The following is a 16,543-nucleotide window of genomic DNA, read 5'->3' on the forward strand; positions in this document are numbered from 1 at the left end:
CTATTTAAGTGATTTCTTGATTGAAACAGGTGTGGCAGTAATCAGGCCTGGGGGTGACTACAGAAATTGATATTGAAATTGAAAATTGAAATTGATAAACCACAGTTAAGTTATTTTTTAACAAGGGGGGCAATCACTTTTTCACACAGGGCCATGTAGATTTGGAGTTTTTTTTCTCCCTTAATAACGTAAACCTTCATTTAAAAACTGCATTTTGTGTTCAATTATGTTATCTTTGACTAATAGTTAACGGTTTTTGATGAGCAGAAACATTTAAGTGTGACAAACATGCAAAAGAATAAGAAATCAGGAAGGGGGCAAATAGTTTTTCACACCACTGTACATAGATTTTTCTGTATTAGTGATACAATATAAACTAGAATATATAACACATTGTGCTCCTATTTAAATTTATGTTTAATACTATATATGTTTTGATACTATACCTAGCATAGATGTTCCATTGTACAGAGCACAAATAAGAAAGACAATTTTAGAATTTAGTTTCCCTTTAATGATAACCAACAATAAAGCTAGCCATACATGCACCTATATAATCGTACGAAGCATAGTTTTGCATGATTTTCGGACCATGTATGGGCTTCAAATTATCGTCCCAACAATTTTTGTACCATGCCAATTGGTCGTTTAGTCGATCTGCCAGGTTAGAAAATTTTGGTTATGCGCATGGATTGTGCATGTATATATCCTTGGGGGACCTAAAATGCATTTCCGGGATGTCACTTTTGTACAATTGTTGTTTGCCAATTATTTCTTGTTCAGAACATCCTCTGATTTGTTATTTTTAGAACTTTATCCTATAATTTCAGCCTGAATGTTGCATTTGAATGTACAATCGATATCTGAATGTTCGTCGTAAGAAGACTTTAATCTGAACGTGTATGGCCAGCTTAAGTCTGAGTAAAATAGCTGTAACAACATTTTGCCGTGCCATTTACTATTCTTAACTATGTCCATGGATGTAAGCCTCTGGTTAGTGTTCGTACAGGTATGGGATCCCTTATCCGGAAACCTGTTATCCAGAAAGTTCCGAATTACAGAAATGCCAACTCCCATAGACTCCATTGTAAGCAAATAATTCTAATTTTTAAAAATGATTTCCTTTCTCTCTCTCTAATAAAACAGTACCTTGTACTTGATCCCAACTAAGGTATAATTAATCCTTATTTGAGGCAAAACAAGCCTATTGGGTTTATTCAATATTTAAATGATTTTTAGCAGACTTAAGTTATGGAGATCCAAATTATGGAAAGATCCCTTATCCGGAAAACCACAGGTCCCGAGCATTATGGATAACAGGTCCCATACCTTTATAAAGAAAAAGACTTTTGCAAATTTTAGCACTAAAAAAATCGTGAAAAAAATCAAACTCGAACTTTGAGAAATCTCCCCATGGCTGTGCAGGCCCTCAAAGTCAGATCTGTGGGCCCAAGGATACCCAGTCCAACACTATAATAAGACAAAGATTGGCCCCTCAGCTTTCCTGGTCATGTGCTTAAGTGACAACAACTTGCAATAGAGGTCACACATTTTTGTTAAGGTGTGAGGTCTGACACTGAGTCAGTTCAGAATGGTATGCCTAAATTAGCCATTATTCATATAGCAATAACATATAGCAGTGTTTTACAATGCCTATGCATCGCTCACACCAGTCTCTGCCCCAGTGGAGCTTACAATCTAAGGTCCCTACCATACTCATACATGCTATGGACAATTTTATAAGGAACCAATTAACCTGCCTGAATGTTTCTAAAGTGTGGGAGGAAACTGGAGTGCCTGGAGGAAATACTCATAACCACAAGGAAAATACACAAAATTCTTGCTGATAAAAAATCGTGGTATTCTGCAACTCTTGTACAATTGGAATGCCGGGAAATTTGAGACTTTATCCTTGACATTAACCTTGACACATCATTGATCTGCTGCTCAGAGAGAACACATGTTCAAGGAGCCTTTGAAAGCCACTTTTTCCTGCAAGCTCTTTAGTTACTGTTAAGGTGGGAATACACAGTATGTAGAAGAGACCTAAGGTGTCATTTACCTTTCCCCCAGGCAGAAGAGGATGAGTATGACCCTTAGTGCTCATTCTGACAGCACTTTTGCCTCGGTAAATGGCTGTGCAATGCACCTCGCACCAAATAAAAAATTTAGTGCGGGATGCACAAGGCAGCGTCAGGTGGTGCAGGCCAGCCCTCTCCTTACTGCCTGTTATACATTCATTTTCCCTTGATTAAGCCATATTACTGCATGTGATTAAGGGTATTTCAAATGCTTTGTAGCCCATGGTAGTGGGAATCTCCTGCAAGCAACTAAGGCTAATGTCCCACATGGAGATTAGTCGCTGTGATTTTTAAAAAGCAAGTTCCAGCGACAAGCCGTTCGTCTTTTTCAGTGATTACTAGACATTTCAACTACAGAGCAAATCTATTTCCCACAAGTCAGCGCGTTATATTCCCCAACATTTCCAATGGAGAAATTTGCAACAATCGGAGACTTCCCGTCCAATGGGTTTTTTCTTTAAGCCAGGGCTTCCCAACCTTTTCAGCAGCACGGCCCGGTAGGAGGCAAATTTTTTTTCCCACGGACCGAGGGGGGCGGGGCGCGGCGCGTAATACATGCGACACGCTGGGGCGGGGGGGGGGGGGTGGGTGCGCTGCGGCCCACTGCCCTGCTGTCCACGGCCCGGCGGTTGGGGACCCCTGCTTTAAGCGATTCCAATAGTTTTGAATGGCAATGCTTTCTTTCCAACATCGCTCGAAAAAGGGTCTTGTTGTGATTCGGAGCGATATACAATTCCAAGTACTATCAGTCAGTTTAGGCACTGGAAATTCATATTGTTCTTTATGTAGAGACTAAACGAATGACTAGTTGCTGGGACTCACTTTTTTAAAATCGCAGACACTAATCTCCCCGTGGGACATTTGCCTAAGGGTGAAGACACATGGAGCTACTAGTAGCAACTACTTGCCATGGCTACAGAAATAGACAATGCTGGAATTTTACTGATAATTGTCTCTATGGGTGTTTTTGCAGAGGCAATTCTCAGTATTGTCTATGGCAGGGTATTTTCTGGGGTTTAGTAACCGTGACAAGTAGCTGCTACTAAGTAGCTCCGTGTGTCTTCACCCTTAATGGGCAAAAACAAGTAATTGGGAAACACAGAATACAGCACAATTAGTCATGCTGTGCAATTAACAGTTTTCAGGCACAATTAAGTGATTAACAGCAATGCACAACTGAAAATCCAATAAGGGTAAGAACCCACAGAGCGGTTTAGTCACCCACGATAGATCTCTGCTACCATTGGCGACAAACCACTCCGAAAAGGTTTTCCACTGGTAACATTACGAGACGCCGTTGGAAAGCCCCTTCGCTTCGGTCCCACAAAGTTTCACAATTACTATTGATGGCATGACTATCAACCCTGTTAATCAGCACGCTGCCTGGGGGTTATCTTTGACTAGTCCCTCTTCTTCTCTAACCATATTAATATTACTGCCAAAACCTGCCACTTTTTCCTACCAAAACGATCGAATTCGCCTACATGTTACCCGATATCGCCCACCCGTAGGTGGGGATATCGGGTGAAGATCCTCTTGCTTGGTGACATCGCCAAGCGAGCGGATCTGCCCATGTATGAGCAGCTTAATCCATGCCCTTATCCTTTCCTACTTTGATTACTGCAATCTCCTACTAACCGGCCTCCCAGACTAGCATGACTGCCTGTTAAGTAAAGAATAGCATACAAAATGCTTCTTTTACTGTTTAAAGCCCTTCACTCCTCATTACATTTTTTTGTCTGGTCTCCATGCATGTTCCTGGTCGTCTCCTCCGCTCCTCTCAGAGCCTCTGACTTTTTTCAAATCCACACCCACTGCACTCTCTCATCTTAAACCTTTCTATCTCGCTGCTCCTTGCCTCTGGAAATCTATCCCTGAATTACCCTGTAGGGATCACTCACTCTCTTTAAGAAAAAACTCTGCTACCTTCTGGGCACTAAAACAATTTTTTGTCTAGTCCTTTTGTCTACTCGTGAGCCACAGTCAAATGCCAAAAGACTTGGGGAGCATCATGAAAGTTCATGGAGGTGCCAAATAAGGGCTAAGATTGGCTATTAGTCAGCCTCTTTGCACACTATCAGCTTACAGAAGGCTTTATTTGGTAGTAAGTCTTGTTTTTATTCAATCAAAACTTGCCACCAATCAGGAATTCACCGAATTGCACCAAGAGCAACATCCAAGGGGTTGGGGAGCAACATGTTTCTCACGAACCACTGGTTGGGGATCACTGGCCTATACCTTGTACACTCTTTACCTTCCAATTTGTGCCTGTACAGTATGTTACCCGACCACTTAGATTGCAAGCTCTACGGGGCAGGGACCTCCTTCCTACTGTGTATCATACCACATGGCACAATCTCTGTGTATTTATATTTATTTATTGTATTTATTATAACACTTGTCCTCCCTGTGTGTAATTTTGTACAGTGTAAGATTGTACAGCTCATCGTATCCTTGTAGCGCTTTATAAATTAAGTTATACATACAAGTTTCCTCTTGCAGACTTCGGAAAACGAAGTGATGCAAAGGGCTTTCCACCGGACACTCCTACTGTTGCCGGTGGAAAGCTTTGGCGGAGTAGTTTGTTGCCTGTGACAGCAGATATCTATCGCGGGTGACTGAACCGCTCTGTGGATTCTTACCCTAAAGCCTCCAAAAACACAATAAAATCACCAAACAAGATAAAAAGTAAGTATGCAGTGTCATGTTAGTCACACTGGGCAATGAGATGCTTTTTAGGAAAAACCACAAAACCATTTGGTACAGTAAAAATAGAACAGCAAAAAAGTGCAGCTGTGTGTATATGTGTGTGCCCACTTGTCATACTGTGTGTTGTGTGTATTTATGGGTGTGGGCAGTAAATCTGTGGCTTAGTGTAAGCATACAACAAATATTTACTTTTCAGTTGCCTTTTATGCTCTGTGTTTTCTTTTCTTAGACTTTAAGAATGAATGTTTCAGTTCCCTGTCCTCCTTTTAGATTATAAGCTCATTTGTGCTTTACCTCTTGTATCCGGTTGTAGTTTTGTATGTATATTCAGTTTATGCACCCATGAATTGTACAGTGATGCCAAATAGGTTTCTGTTTTATAAATATTTATTAATAATAATTTTCCTCCCTCTCATCTAAGCTCTATAAAACAGGTCTTCAACCTTAAACTGTTTATTTCTACTACAGTAGTTGATACATTTTCAAGCAGCAAAAGAAAAATGCCAGCATCTAAAAAATTTGAAACTTATTAATAATTAAACGGGAACGGTCACCAAAAGAAAAATTCTCAATGTTAAAGAATACTGTCATGGGAAATCAGGTTTTTTTTTCCATGTGACCTGTGCTCTGATAAACCTCAGTCACAATTTACTGCTGAGCTGCAAGTTAGAGAAACAATAGGTTACCTGAAAGCAGTTCTAATGTGTAGTGCTGGCTCCTTCTGAAAGCTCAGATGTCTGCCTACACACCAATATTACAACTAAAAAAAATAAATTTAAAGTATAGTTGTAATATCTATAAACAGCAGCTTGATTTTTAGTTTAAGCCCTCAGCTTACAGTTTAACCCATCCTCTGGTATTCCCCGTTTGTCACCAACAATACTCAGGATACCACGTCAAACAACCTGCTAGTTGTCTCCACCTATAGCTTGGGACAGGCATTGCGTGTTTTCAAACAGTGAGAAGCTGCAGCAAAGCAGAGGCACAGTCCTCTTCTGAAGCTTTTCTGTACTTTACACAGTATTACCAGCCGGGACAGAATTGTAACTGTGTATAACGCCATAAGGCATGCTATAAAACACATGGTGTGAACTGCCTGTCCAGCTGTAACATCTGGAATGTGACAGCAGGCAATTGCTCCAGACTGATAAAATGAACAGGGCTCATACCTTCTATACATGTTTGTGGGTCACTCCCACTTACCATTGATTGCTTCATGTGTGGCCTAGTTGTACACAATCACATTGAACCATATAGGAATTTGTTTATAGCGGCATTTACGAATGCAGTCCAATGTGCAAAATTTCAATTTTTAAATGCAAGTCACCAAGTCACCTTTTCTTACCCCCTTGGCAGCATTTTCCCCTCAATTCCAGTGTAATTCCAGTCACGTAGGGAGTTGGGCCCTATGGACACAACTGCATGAGCATATATTATCCCTTGGGTATGCAAGCAGACGCTCAAAAGAGCAGTCCTCCACATAGGCTTGTAAAATGAATACTTTAAATTATTTTGCATAGGTAGAAGCAGCCATACGTGTTTCGTGTTCTCTTAGTTACACTTAGAGGTTCATAGGCTGGGTGATGTCCCCTAAACTGAAGGTTCAGGGCAGTGCACCTTAGCCCTGCTTTGACTGTGATGAGATTGTATTTGGAACCCTTTACGTGTTTCCATGAGAATACAGTAGCAAATCAAATTTTGTAGCTATCTATGCAACCGACTGTGAGAACCCAGGGAATAGTGCTACATTCAGAGTGATGGTAGCTCAGGGTTCCATAGTCTTAATAAGAGAACTAGTGCAATGGACTGGCGAGACGGCGCATGGTGCAAGTATAAAAAAGGGCAAGAAGAGCATCTGAATACAAATACTTCCAATAAATAGTGTCACTGAGCTTAACACTTATCCTCATTCCTGCACATGTGTCTGTGTTTGTTATTGGCCACTATATGTGTAGATGGTTTCCCAGATTACATAATTTTTTTTTTTTGTTACATTTGATTAAAACTCATGCTGCTTCATATATACGTGTAACTTGTATCTTACAGTTCCTGTTCTTTTAAGATAAATGTATGACAGGGTTCACATGTGCTGCTGGTGTGTAAGCTCGCGTGTGCACATGCTTAGGTGTCTGCATGTTGCTGCATTATCTCCACATCCGCATGTGGGAAACGAGATGCAAGGGGGATAAGTGGGCTCTGACAGATAGAGAAAGGAATCAGAAGTGCAGAGGGAGGTCACAACGGCTGCTCTCACAAAGAAACACTTTAACATCTGGCTTCCTTTCCCCTCACACTTCCTGTTACAACAATGAGCGGCAGAGGCAAACATCCAGCACATTCCCACATGGAAGAGGCAAAGTGAAAAACTTTTCACCATCCCACAAGCCGATTAACCATTTCACTCTCAGAGCAGCCAATATCTGAGATTCAGCCCCACCTCACCATGGCAAGACATGATTCCTAGGCATGTAGATGGGCCACCAATAAGGGATCGTTACCTTTAAACTAAACTTTTAGAATGATGTAGACAGGTATATTTTGAGACATACTGCAATTGGTCTTACTGGTTTTAAGCAATTTAGCTTTTTGTTAGGGTGTAATTTAACCTAGTGCCAGGCATTGGATTACATGAGGGAATGGAATATAAATAGCAGAGAACCTGCATAAAAAGAGAAGCAATAAAAGCAACAATGAAAATACAGTAGCAGTCTCAAACAGCAGAATTTATTTTTTATTTTTTTTTTTTTTGGCTTCTTGTGTCAGAGAACAGGACATTCAGGATATTTAATAACATACTAACAGCAGGGCTGTTTTTCGGCCTGTTGCTTCCACCAGTGGCACTGCCTGGTGCCCTGTTCCCCCCAACTCTGCCACTTATTTTTGGAAAAGGATAAAAGTGTTTTTTTTTTTTTTACAAAAAAATAGTTGTTTAACATATAGACGGCTGAGGGACGCCCCCTAAAGCTGCTGCCCTAGGCACAGCCCCTCAAGTGCCTATTTGGTAAACATGGCCCTGACAGTTAATGTAAAGGTGGGCTACCCCTTTAACACTCAAATAATGCCCCGACTTACATGGACAGGAATCTTTGATCCCTTAGAACTGTCTATCCCAAATACAGGAGCGGCAATGTTTGCATCATAAGAGAACCCGATAGGGGTTGTAAGGTATACCTACTAGCCTCAGGTGTGTAAACTAAAACCTATAGACTTGCTTATTAGTGCTGGTACAAGGATGTCTCATCTTGTCTTCTCAGCCCCAGCACAATACTACCTCCCTGCCACCCAAACATATTATTCAACAACATGACTTCTACCTTATTACAAAATGAAACACATTTACTGTAGAGAAGATGAGACGATTATGAGACAAATGATCTTTGTTTCTCCAGCAAGTTGGTACAGGTGCCAGTGAAGTAATGTGGGTGCTTGTTATGTATAATAAAACTTAGCCTTAAATGCATTTAATGAGCATACTGACTGACAGTAAGATGCTTAACACTACTATACAGTGTGACTATACCAATATTCACATTGTGGCAAACACATATGCACAACAGCAGGTCCTAGGAACACACAAACACATTTAGCATGTTAATTTCTTCTTTTTATTAGCAAGTATGTGTAAAATATATCAGATTTAACATGTACACTGTCTGGAACTAATACAAAATAATCTGTTTACTGTGCACAATGCCATTTCCAACTACTGTCATAGCTCTTAGCCTTCCCAAAACATCCGAAGACTGGACAGGTAGCAGCATATGCCTCCAGGCCCGGTAATAGATGCCAAACTGTCCCAGTGCGGTAACCCATAGCAACCAGTAAGTTATTTGTTTCCCATAGTCTAATTTGCATTGCTTTTAACCGGTGACTGGTTGTCCAGGGTGTTACTATGCTTGTGCACTTTAGCACCTATGCAGGTATAGCAGATCCATGGTGGAGCATTTTCCCAGAAAGCATGTTTCCCAACGAATATACACTGAAAATACAGGCTACATAACCTGTGGGTACCAAGTACAGAAGTTAAAAGCTTAACTAAACTACCTCACCAGGCCTGAACTCGCAATCCATAAATTCTGGCAAATGTCAGAGGGGCTGCTGTGAGATCCCATAGACAGTCGCTATTTATTGGGCCTGTGATTGGCTGTTTGGGCCTCTGTCTATTTTGAATCCCAGTCCAGGCCTGTGCCACACCAATCCAACTTTTTAGTCCAAGCTAGCATATTAAGATAACTTAGCCTGTGTGCTACATGTGAGAGATTTTCCTTAAAGGACATCTATTCTGCAAAGAACTCACCTCAGCCAATATACGCTACACCTACATTCTGGATGGAACTACATGTATCCTCTGTGAACTCAGAGGCCATAAAGCCTTCCTTTCCAGGGAGAAAGAGCTCTGCTATAGGGGCTCACTCCAGCCACTGACAAAATACCAGATGTATGAAGCACAGTGCCAGCACCCCCAGAATGTGGGATTTTTGTGTGACATAGGTGCAGTTTATAGTAATAGGAAAAGAAATCCATGACAATCCCCTGGTTTTTTCAGCCACAACCTTTCACAGACAAAAAACAGAGTGTGTGACATTACACTAATCCAAAGGCCACCATTGCTATCCACAAGGCATCATGCAGAACTACTGTATAAGGAAATTCTATAACGTAGTTTCACATGAGCAGAGCGGCTGTCCTATAAATACGCTTTAAATAAATAAGTTATAAATAAGTTTTACACGCCCCTTCCAGAAATGAAAGTCTGACAGGCACAAGATTCTTTGAAGCAAACCTGAAGAAATTATAAAGCTTAGAACATTTTTTGAGCACTGACCCATATCAGCACTTCCTTCACTCCAGGAAATATATCACAAATAAATGTTTGCTTAGCTGTTACCTACATGTTCCATTTTTGTTAAATTTTAATACAGTGTAACCAATACAGTAGCTCAGCTTACGATAGTAAAAAAGCATGGCTCCAAAAGTAAACCGTAACTAGTAGCACAGCCTAGGTCAGACTAGGCAACTTGGTTATGGCCTTGACCTTACTAATAAAAACACAACCGCAGATCCTTGCTTTAATTATTCTAACTGCATCATCCTGATCACCAATTGGCCAGGTTACATACTTTATCTCTCTCGCCTTCACTTTGCTTCATAGCCGTACCAAGGTGAGGTGGAGGAGACTGGTTATTGAGATCTTCTGCATTCAAGAATGACAGCATTAGCTAGCTGGGCTATACGGCCAGGGACAAAATGGGGCAGATTTAGCAAAATGTGAGCTTAGAGCTTAATATGTAAAATCTCACCCGCATTCTATTCATTCTTACAGAATTTTAAGAACTGTATTTATTAATTTGTGAACTCTAACTTTCACCCATTGATAAATACACTTTTAAAAATCCTATAGGAATGAACAGAATGTGAATTTTATTTTTTAAGCTCCAAACTCACAATTTGATAAAGCTGTTGGTTATATTGCTGGACACTTGCCCACCAATGGAAGTCTTTAGCTGGAAAACTTGCCAGCATGTCGATAGGAGACCATTTCTGGCATTGATATTAAAGGAACAGTAACACTAAAAAATGATAGAGCTTTAGTAATAAATATAATAAATATATAATGCACTGTTGCCCTGCACTGGTAAAACTAGTGCTACAGTAACACTACTATAATTTATATAATAAGCTGCTGTGTAGCCACGGGGTTAGCCATTCAAGCTGGAAAAAAGGAGAAAAGGCACAGGTTACATAGCAGATAACAGATAAGTTCTGTAGAATACAATAGTGTTTTATCTGTTATCTGCTATGTGCCTGTGCCTTTTCTCCTTTGAATGGCTGCCTCCATGGTTACCTAGCAGCTTATTTATATAAATTATAATAGACTTTCTGGAGTAAACACACAACTTTTACCAGTGCAGGGCAGCAGCACATTATATTTTAATTACTTTTATACATTTTCATTTTTTGATGTTACTGTTCCTTTAAACTACTGGCATGCTGAGATTTGTACTTCACAACAACAAGGGGTGTCCAGAGAGAATACCTGGCCATCTGCAAGATTAGGTTCTGCAAATTAATTTGTTGTACTAAAAATAAAGTATGCTTGAGATCCTTCCCCATGTCGGGGGAGAAGCTCCTTATCCTATTAATGCAACGGCAATTTGATTTCGTTGCTTCTAGGTATAGGAAGTGACAGAATGACAAAACTACTAGTACAGCTTTAAAAATGTGTTGGCACAAATACTAATCAGCACATATCTGAAACTGAAATCTCTCAGCTAAAACAAACTGAGCCAAAAATCTGTGTTTTGTCACAACAAACCAGTAAAAATATCATCATATTGGCTGCAATCTGCTGTTTCCTGGCTGCATTCAGCGACAAGAAGCAACGTTTTTCCTACTATTATGCTTTGAAGGAGAAAGAGATGGGTATATGGGTACCAGGCAATATTTATTCACAACCATATGTTTCTGGCTAAAGAACTAGAGCACTACAGTTGTGCATTGAAGTCTTCAAGCCATTGCATTCTTCTAGCAGTGTAAGTTACCTGTTGTGCAAGCCTAATGATACACATCATTCGCAACTAGTGGCATTACTACTGTTTCACTTTAGTGCCATCTCCAGCTGCTGGTGGATAAACTCAACCATGACTGGAGCCACAAAGTTTTTTACAAACACCACAAAATAAGTTTTTCAGAGGCTTATGTATAGGGGATTGCCTGGTAGTCAATGGTTAGAAGTATCAAATATAATATGATGTGCTTTTATTCCTACTCACCTTCAGACAGTTCCAACTCCAGTTCCGCCAAACTTTCTCTGACCTCTGCAGGCAGCGACTCCAGAAGCGCACAACTTGCCCGCTCCGCCATGTCCACCACACTCCTGTGAACCTTATTACGCACGTCATATACTCTAATGGTACCCCACCAGTGTATTACATGCTCTAAAATCCTGATACCTCACCATGGCCCCTATAAGCCTAATATAGCCTTTAGGTTTCTGGGTCAAGAAAACTACTTCCCCCTGTCTTTCCCTCTCCCCCAGTCAGTTCCGCAGGGGCCAAGTTATCCTAAGCGCAGAGGTGGAACATGCCAGTGATGGTCACACTGCAATATTAAGTCTGCCCCTATATCCCTCAGCCTCACTAGCACTGCTATATAACTGACCTAGTGCAACATATATTTGCGTTCCAATTAGAGTCACAGAAAGCTCTAACAATAAATGTATTTTCAGTACTAAGTGGCCCCTACAATTGGTTGCGGTCCCAGCGCACCTGTCACCAAGGAACCAATGTTATCTCTTCCCCCGGCTCAATCCCTGACAATCTGCAGGGACCTCGCCCCTAGATCCAGTGCAAACATGCAGGCTGCTTTCCCACCGTAGCTTTAGCCCCTCTGGAAGCAGACTCTCGCCAGCATGCAAGCGCTTCTCATGAGACTCCCTACGGCTGGCTTGGTGCATACACGCCTTTGGTTCGGCCTAGCTCCTATGCACACCCTTGGCTGTCACGGTCTCTCTTCTCCTCCTTCCCCGTCCCCACAGGACCGGTTCGCTGCGGGGACGCGCTTGGGAGCGGTGCTGGAAAGTGGAGAGGAGGGGGTGTGTCTCAGCGGGAGCACGCTTAGCAAACGCAATCTGCCTGGTAACAAAACAGTAGGGCCGCTGCGCAAAATTCCCCTCTCCCTCCCGTATAGGGGTGTGGCTAGCCACAGCACCGCCTACAAGCGCAAGCACGTAAGATTTTACCCTGGGAATTTGGGTATGTAAGCCACACCCCCCTACCTTATTGGTGACAGCATAAGTCGCCCTGTCCCGATTGGCCTGTAGCTGCCGCACCTTCCCACGTGGTTACAGTCAAATTCGGACTTGCGTCTCTCTGTATAAACAGTATGAGCGGTGCCGGGCTGCTGTTGGGATCGCTGCTCGGTCACAATTGGTTGACCCCAATCGATTTGATGAGCTGCAGTGAAGAAAGGGGTTCAAAGGCGTGAGCGGAATAGTGCGCTGTTTGGCTTGCCTATGTATCGGCATGGTGTGCCCTGCAGGCTCCAGTTATCGCTAGTCTGTGGGCTGCTCTGTATCGCAGCTTCTCCGACTGTGCACTTGGCTCTGGACAGATAGAATTGGTACAAATGATGAGCGTTTGTTATCCTGGCGCACAACAACGGGATGATTATTAATATTATGTGTATCAATAACTTTATTATGAGCTAAGGGGTCTAACGAAAAGGCTGCAGTTTCTGCTGTACTCCAGTAATGCACTCTTGCAGCAATGGAGTAAACATAACTTTAAGGGAGAGACTGGATAGCAGCCTGTAAGTAGGCATGGGGCAGGACATGGCTCTAATAAAACACTTATATCCACACACTGATGTTGGCAGCACTGGCACAGGGAGGGGGGCAGATACCACATGTGCATGTAGCACCCAGAGAGTGGGGCCCAATAAGAGTCCCTTAGTACTGCCATATGTATATGTACCAAAGCGGATTACTGTCAGTCTGGCAAACACCTAATCTTACACATCCTGGGCCAGACATTCAATTCAGAAAAACGTATTGCATGGCTTATCAAGTGAAAACTCTAGTGAAGTCTACAGGAAAAACTGGAACTGAATTAGGTAAAAAGTTTTTTCTCCCTTAAACTGAATCTCCTCTATGTGTTAAACCAAAAGATAACTTTTTTTCGCTCTGGGAGTTTGTGGGTGTAGCGGGGAGTGGTCAAGATGCTCCCAAAATATTAAAATGCCGGGTTTGTACCAATACAGAAGGCTGCTTTTAGCTGACATAGACCGTTGGACCTGTTTTGAAACCCAGTCTGTACACACAGGTCATGTACATTGGAAGAAGGGTGCCCACAAGTCAGATTAAAAATAGGCCCTGGCATTTCCAGCACACTGATGCATCAACAGTCCCTCTACAAGGCCTATTAAAGGGACAGTAACACCAAAAAATGAAAGTGTATAAAAGTAATTACTATATAATGTAATGCTACCCTGTACTGGTACAACTGGTGTGTTTTCCTTAGAAAGACTACTATAGTTTATATAATAAAGCCTCTGTGTAGCCACGGGGGCAGCCATTTACAGGAGAAAAGGCACAGGTTACTTAGCAGATAACAGATAAAACCCCATGATATTCTACAAAGCTTATCTGTTATCTGCTATGTGCCTGTGCCTTTTCTCCTTTTCCCAGCTTCAATGGCTGCCCCCGTGTTGACATAGCAGCTCATTTATATAAACTATAGTAGCGTTTCTGTTGCAAACTTACCAGTTTTACCAGCGCAGGGCAACTGTACATTATATTTTAATTACTTTAAAACACTTTCATTTTTTGGTGTTACTGTTCCTTTAAATAGTGACTATCTATGGTATCTCACAGCATTTGCCAGAATTTACAGATTGGCAGTCCAGGGCCTGCTGGGGGACCAGATATTAAGTACCTGAAAGTATGGAGAAAGTGTGAATAGCAGGAAAGCAGATATGCACATGTTGCATGCAAAACATGTACAGTATTGCATACATACATACAAAATTATGATGCGAGGAATATTAAAAACCTGCCATCAGTCTTTCCCATTTTTGCTGAAGCATGAGTTCCATGGCTGCTTTGAGATCCATACACTTGGCAAAAAGTCACTTTTGCTGTTCTCCTGTAGGGAGTAGTGCCAGCCTGTCTTTGCAGTGCAAGGAGTGGTGAAGGGGATTAGCCCAGCAGCCATGAAGAGGGACTGCCTGTTATTACAACCCTTTTATTTTGTGGGAAAACAGATCTGCCAAGCAAGTGGCATTTAAACTGAATGTGATTCCTATAAAATGATGAGGTTACACCTTGTTTCTATATGCAGTTTTATCAACATATCTGGATATGTGCCACTCGAAATGCTATAATAAAGCAATAAGACTACTTATGTATATAAAACTAAACTGAATCAGATTAACGTGATTATTGTAGCTTGGTATACATAACAGAATTCATATCCTTTGTATTAACCAGAACAGAGACTGTCCATTGCTGAAGCTGGCCAGAGACGTAACAGTTTTTCTTAATGTAAGGGTTGGTGTGCAGCGAATACATCTGGTGGTTTTTCTTCCGACATCAGAACATTGATTGGGCAGGTTTAAAAAAATGTTCCTCTTTAAACAATTAAATTTGCACATTGATGGAATAGACAGATTACATTACCCTATATATAATAAAAAGCACTTTGTCCAGTAGCAGTAATCCATCACAAACAATAAGATGTTTGCTTTTAAACAGTTGACCGCTAAATTCAACCTGCTGATTGGTTGTTATGGGTTACTGCTCTTAGTTAAACTTAGGGCTTTCTATTACAAAACCCCCATTGTCTTTTAAATTATCCATAGGACATTACAAAATAATGTGCAGGACCAAGTACAGCTTGAAAACAGTGAATACAAAAGCATATACATCACATCCTCTTACGGTTTGGTAGTTTTCGTTAATGGACAAATCTTACTTTTAAATGATCGTTTCACAGTAAGCTTAGTTTTATGATAAAGAAGAAATCTTTTAAAAATCTACATGTGTATGGCCACCTTTACAGTCACTAGAGGGCTTTGACTTATGTTCATACTTTACATACAGCTGAAAGAAGACAAGAATGGCTACTTTCAGCTTTGATTTATATTTCAGGTTTGATTTATATACACAGTTTGATAAATAGGCTCCACCCACCTTCAGACCTAAGGCTCCACTACATTTATACAACATTGCCTGCCCAGGGATCATTAAATAGCTGTAAAACAAATAGAAGAACTTGACAATTAACTCCTAGAAGACAGGGAATGCCCTGCCAAATTCAGTCAAGAGCTGTAATAAGTATAATACATTTTTGTACTCATTTTAACTTTTAAGATGGCCATAAATGTTAATATCAGCTTGTTTGGCAAGGTCACCAAACAAGCAGATTTTCTCCCTATATGCCCACCTAAGGTGGCCAATATTAGGCTAATTCAATCCTTTAGCCTTAGGGCCAAGGATCAAATTACTACAATGGGTAAAGGAGCCGTCGGACGAGGACTGCAACAATGGGCTGATGTGGTCCCCAATCCAACCGAAAAATCAAACCTGCCCCAGCCACTTGGCCGATTTTTGGCCTGAAATCAATTGGGGAGGCCTATTGCGGGTCCCATTCATGGGCAGATAAGCTGCTGAAGAAAGAGCTTCTAGTTCAGAGACTCTGCATGCTGACAAAATCTCCACAAAAAAAACTACTTTCCACTGACACAAGTGGTTCAATTGGTGGGTCCAGGAGCACCTCCCAAATAATATTAGGGTCCCAGGTAGGTATCAGTGATCAAGGTGGATGGGCCACCCCTTGGATTTTCCTCAGTGCTCTGGGGGGCATGGGATGCGGGGGAAAATTTAGGCTAGTTCGAACTGCCAGGGTAGGGACATGGCGTTGATCCCCTCTGCCATTGGTTTGTAGCAATGAGCAAAGAAGCAAGTAACCTCGCTGTTGTGCCGAGATGCCATGAGTTCGATCTGTGGTAGGCCCCACTGGTGTACCACTTCCTAAAAGACTTTGTGATGAAGTTCCCACTCCCCAGGGTCCAACTGGTGGAGGTTGAGGAAGTCCGCTTGTATGCTAGATATTCCTGGGATATGAATGGCTGATAGGTGGGCTGAGTTCTGGGCACCTTCTTTAAGCCCTGTGATGGGGAAAGTGGAAAATGCTTCTATGGCCCTGCATACCCAGGCTGAAGCGAATAAGAGTTGCAGTAAGGAACCCGTGGCT

The 16,543-nt window shown here is 41.6% G+C and overlaps 1 protein-coding gene across 6 annotated transcripts in view; it reads right to left on the bottom strand.

Moving 5' to 3' along the window:
• Nucleotides 1-12,492, bottom strand: part of dip2a (disco interacting protein 2 homolog A) — a 51,987-nt gene extending 39,495 nt beyond the window's left edge. For 3 of the 6 annotated variants that reach the window (XM_012969940.3, XM_031892452.1, XM_012969939.3), the window contains exon 1: nucleotides 11,564-12,489. In XM_012969940.3, the coding sequence (XP_012825394.1) occupies nucleotides 11,564-11,654 (91 nt within the window). In that variant the 5' untranslated portion in view covers nucleotides 11,655-12,489. 6 annotated transcript variants of the gene reach the window in all.
• Nucleotides 12,493-16,543: the final 4,051 nt, after the last annotated feature.

This window comes from Xenopus tropicalis, chromosome 9 (assembly GCF_000004195.4).
Source record: "Xenopus tropicalis strain Nigerian chromosome 9, UCB_Xtro_10.0, whole genome shotgun sequence".
In the NCBI taxonomy this organism is placed as follows: Eukaryota; Metazoa; Chordata; class Amphibia; order Anura; family Pipidae; genus Xenopus; species Xenopus tropicalis.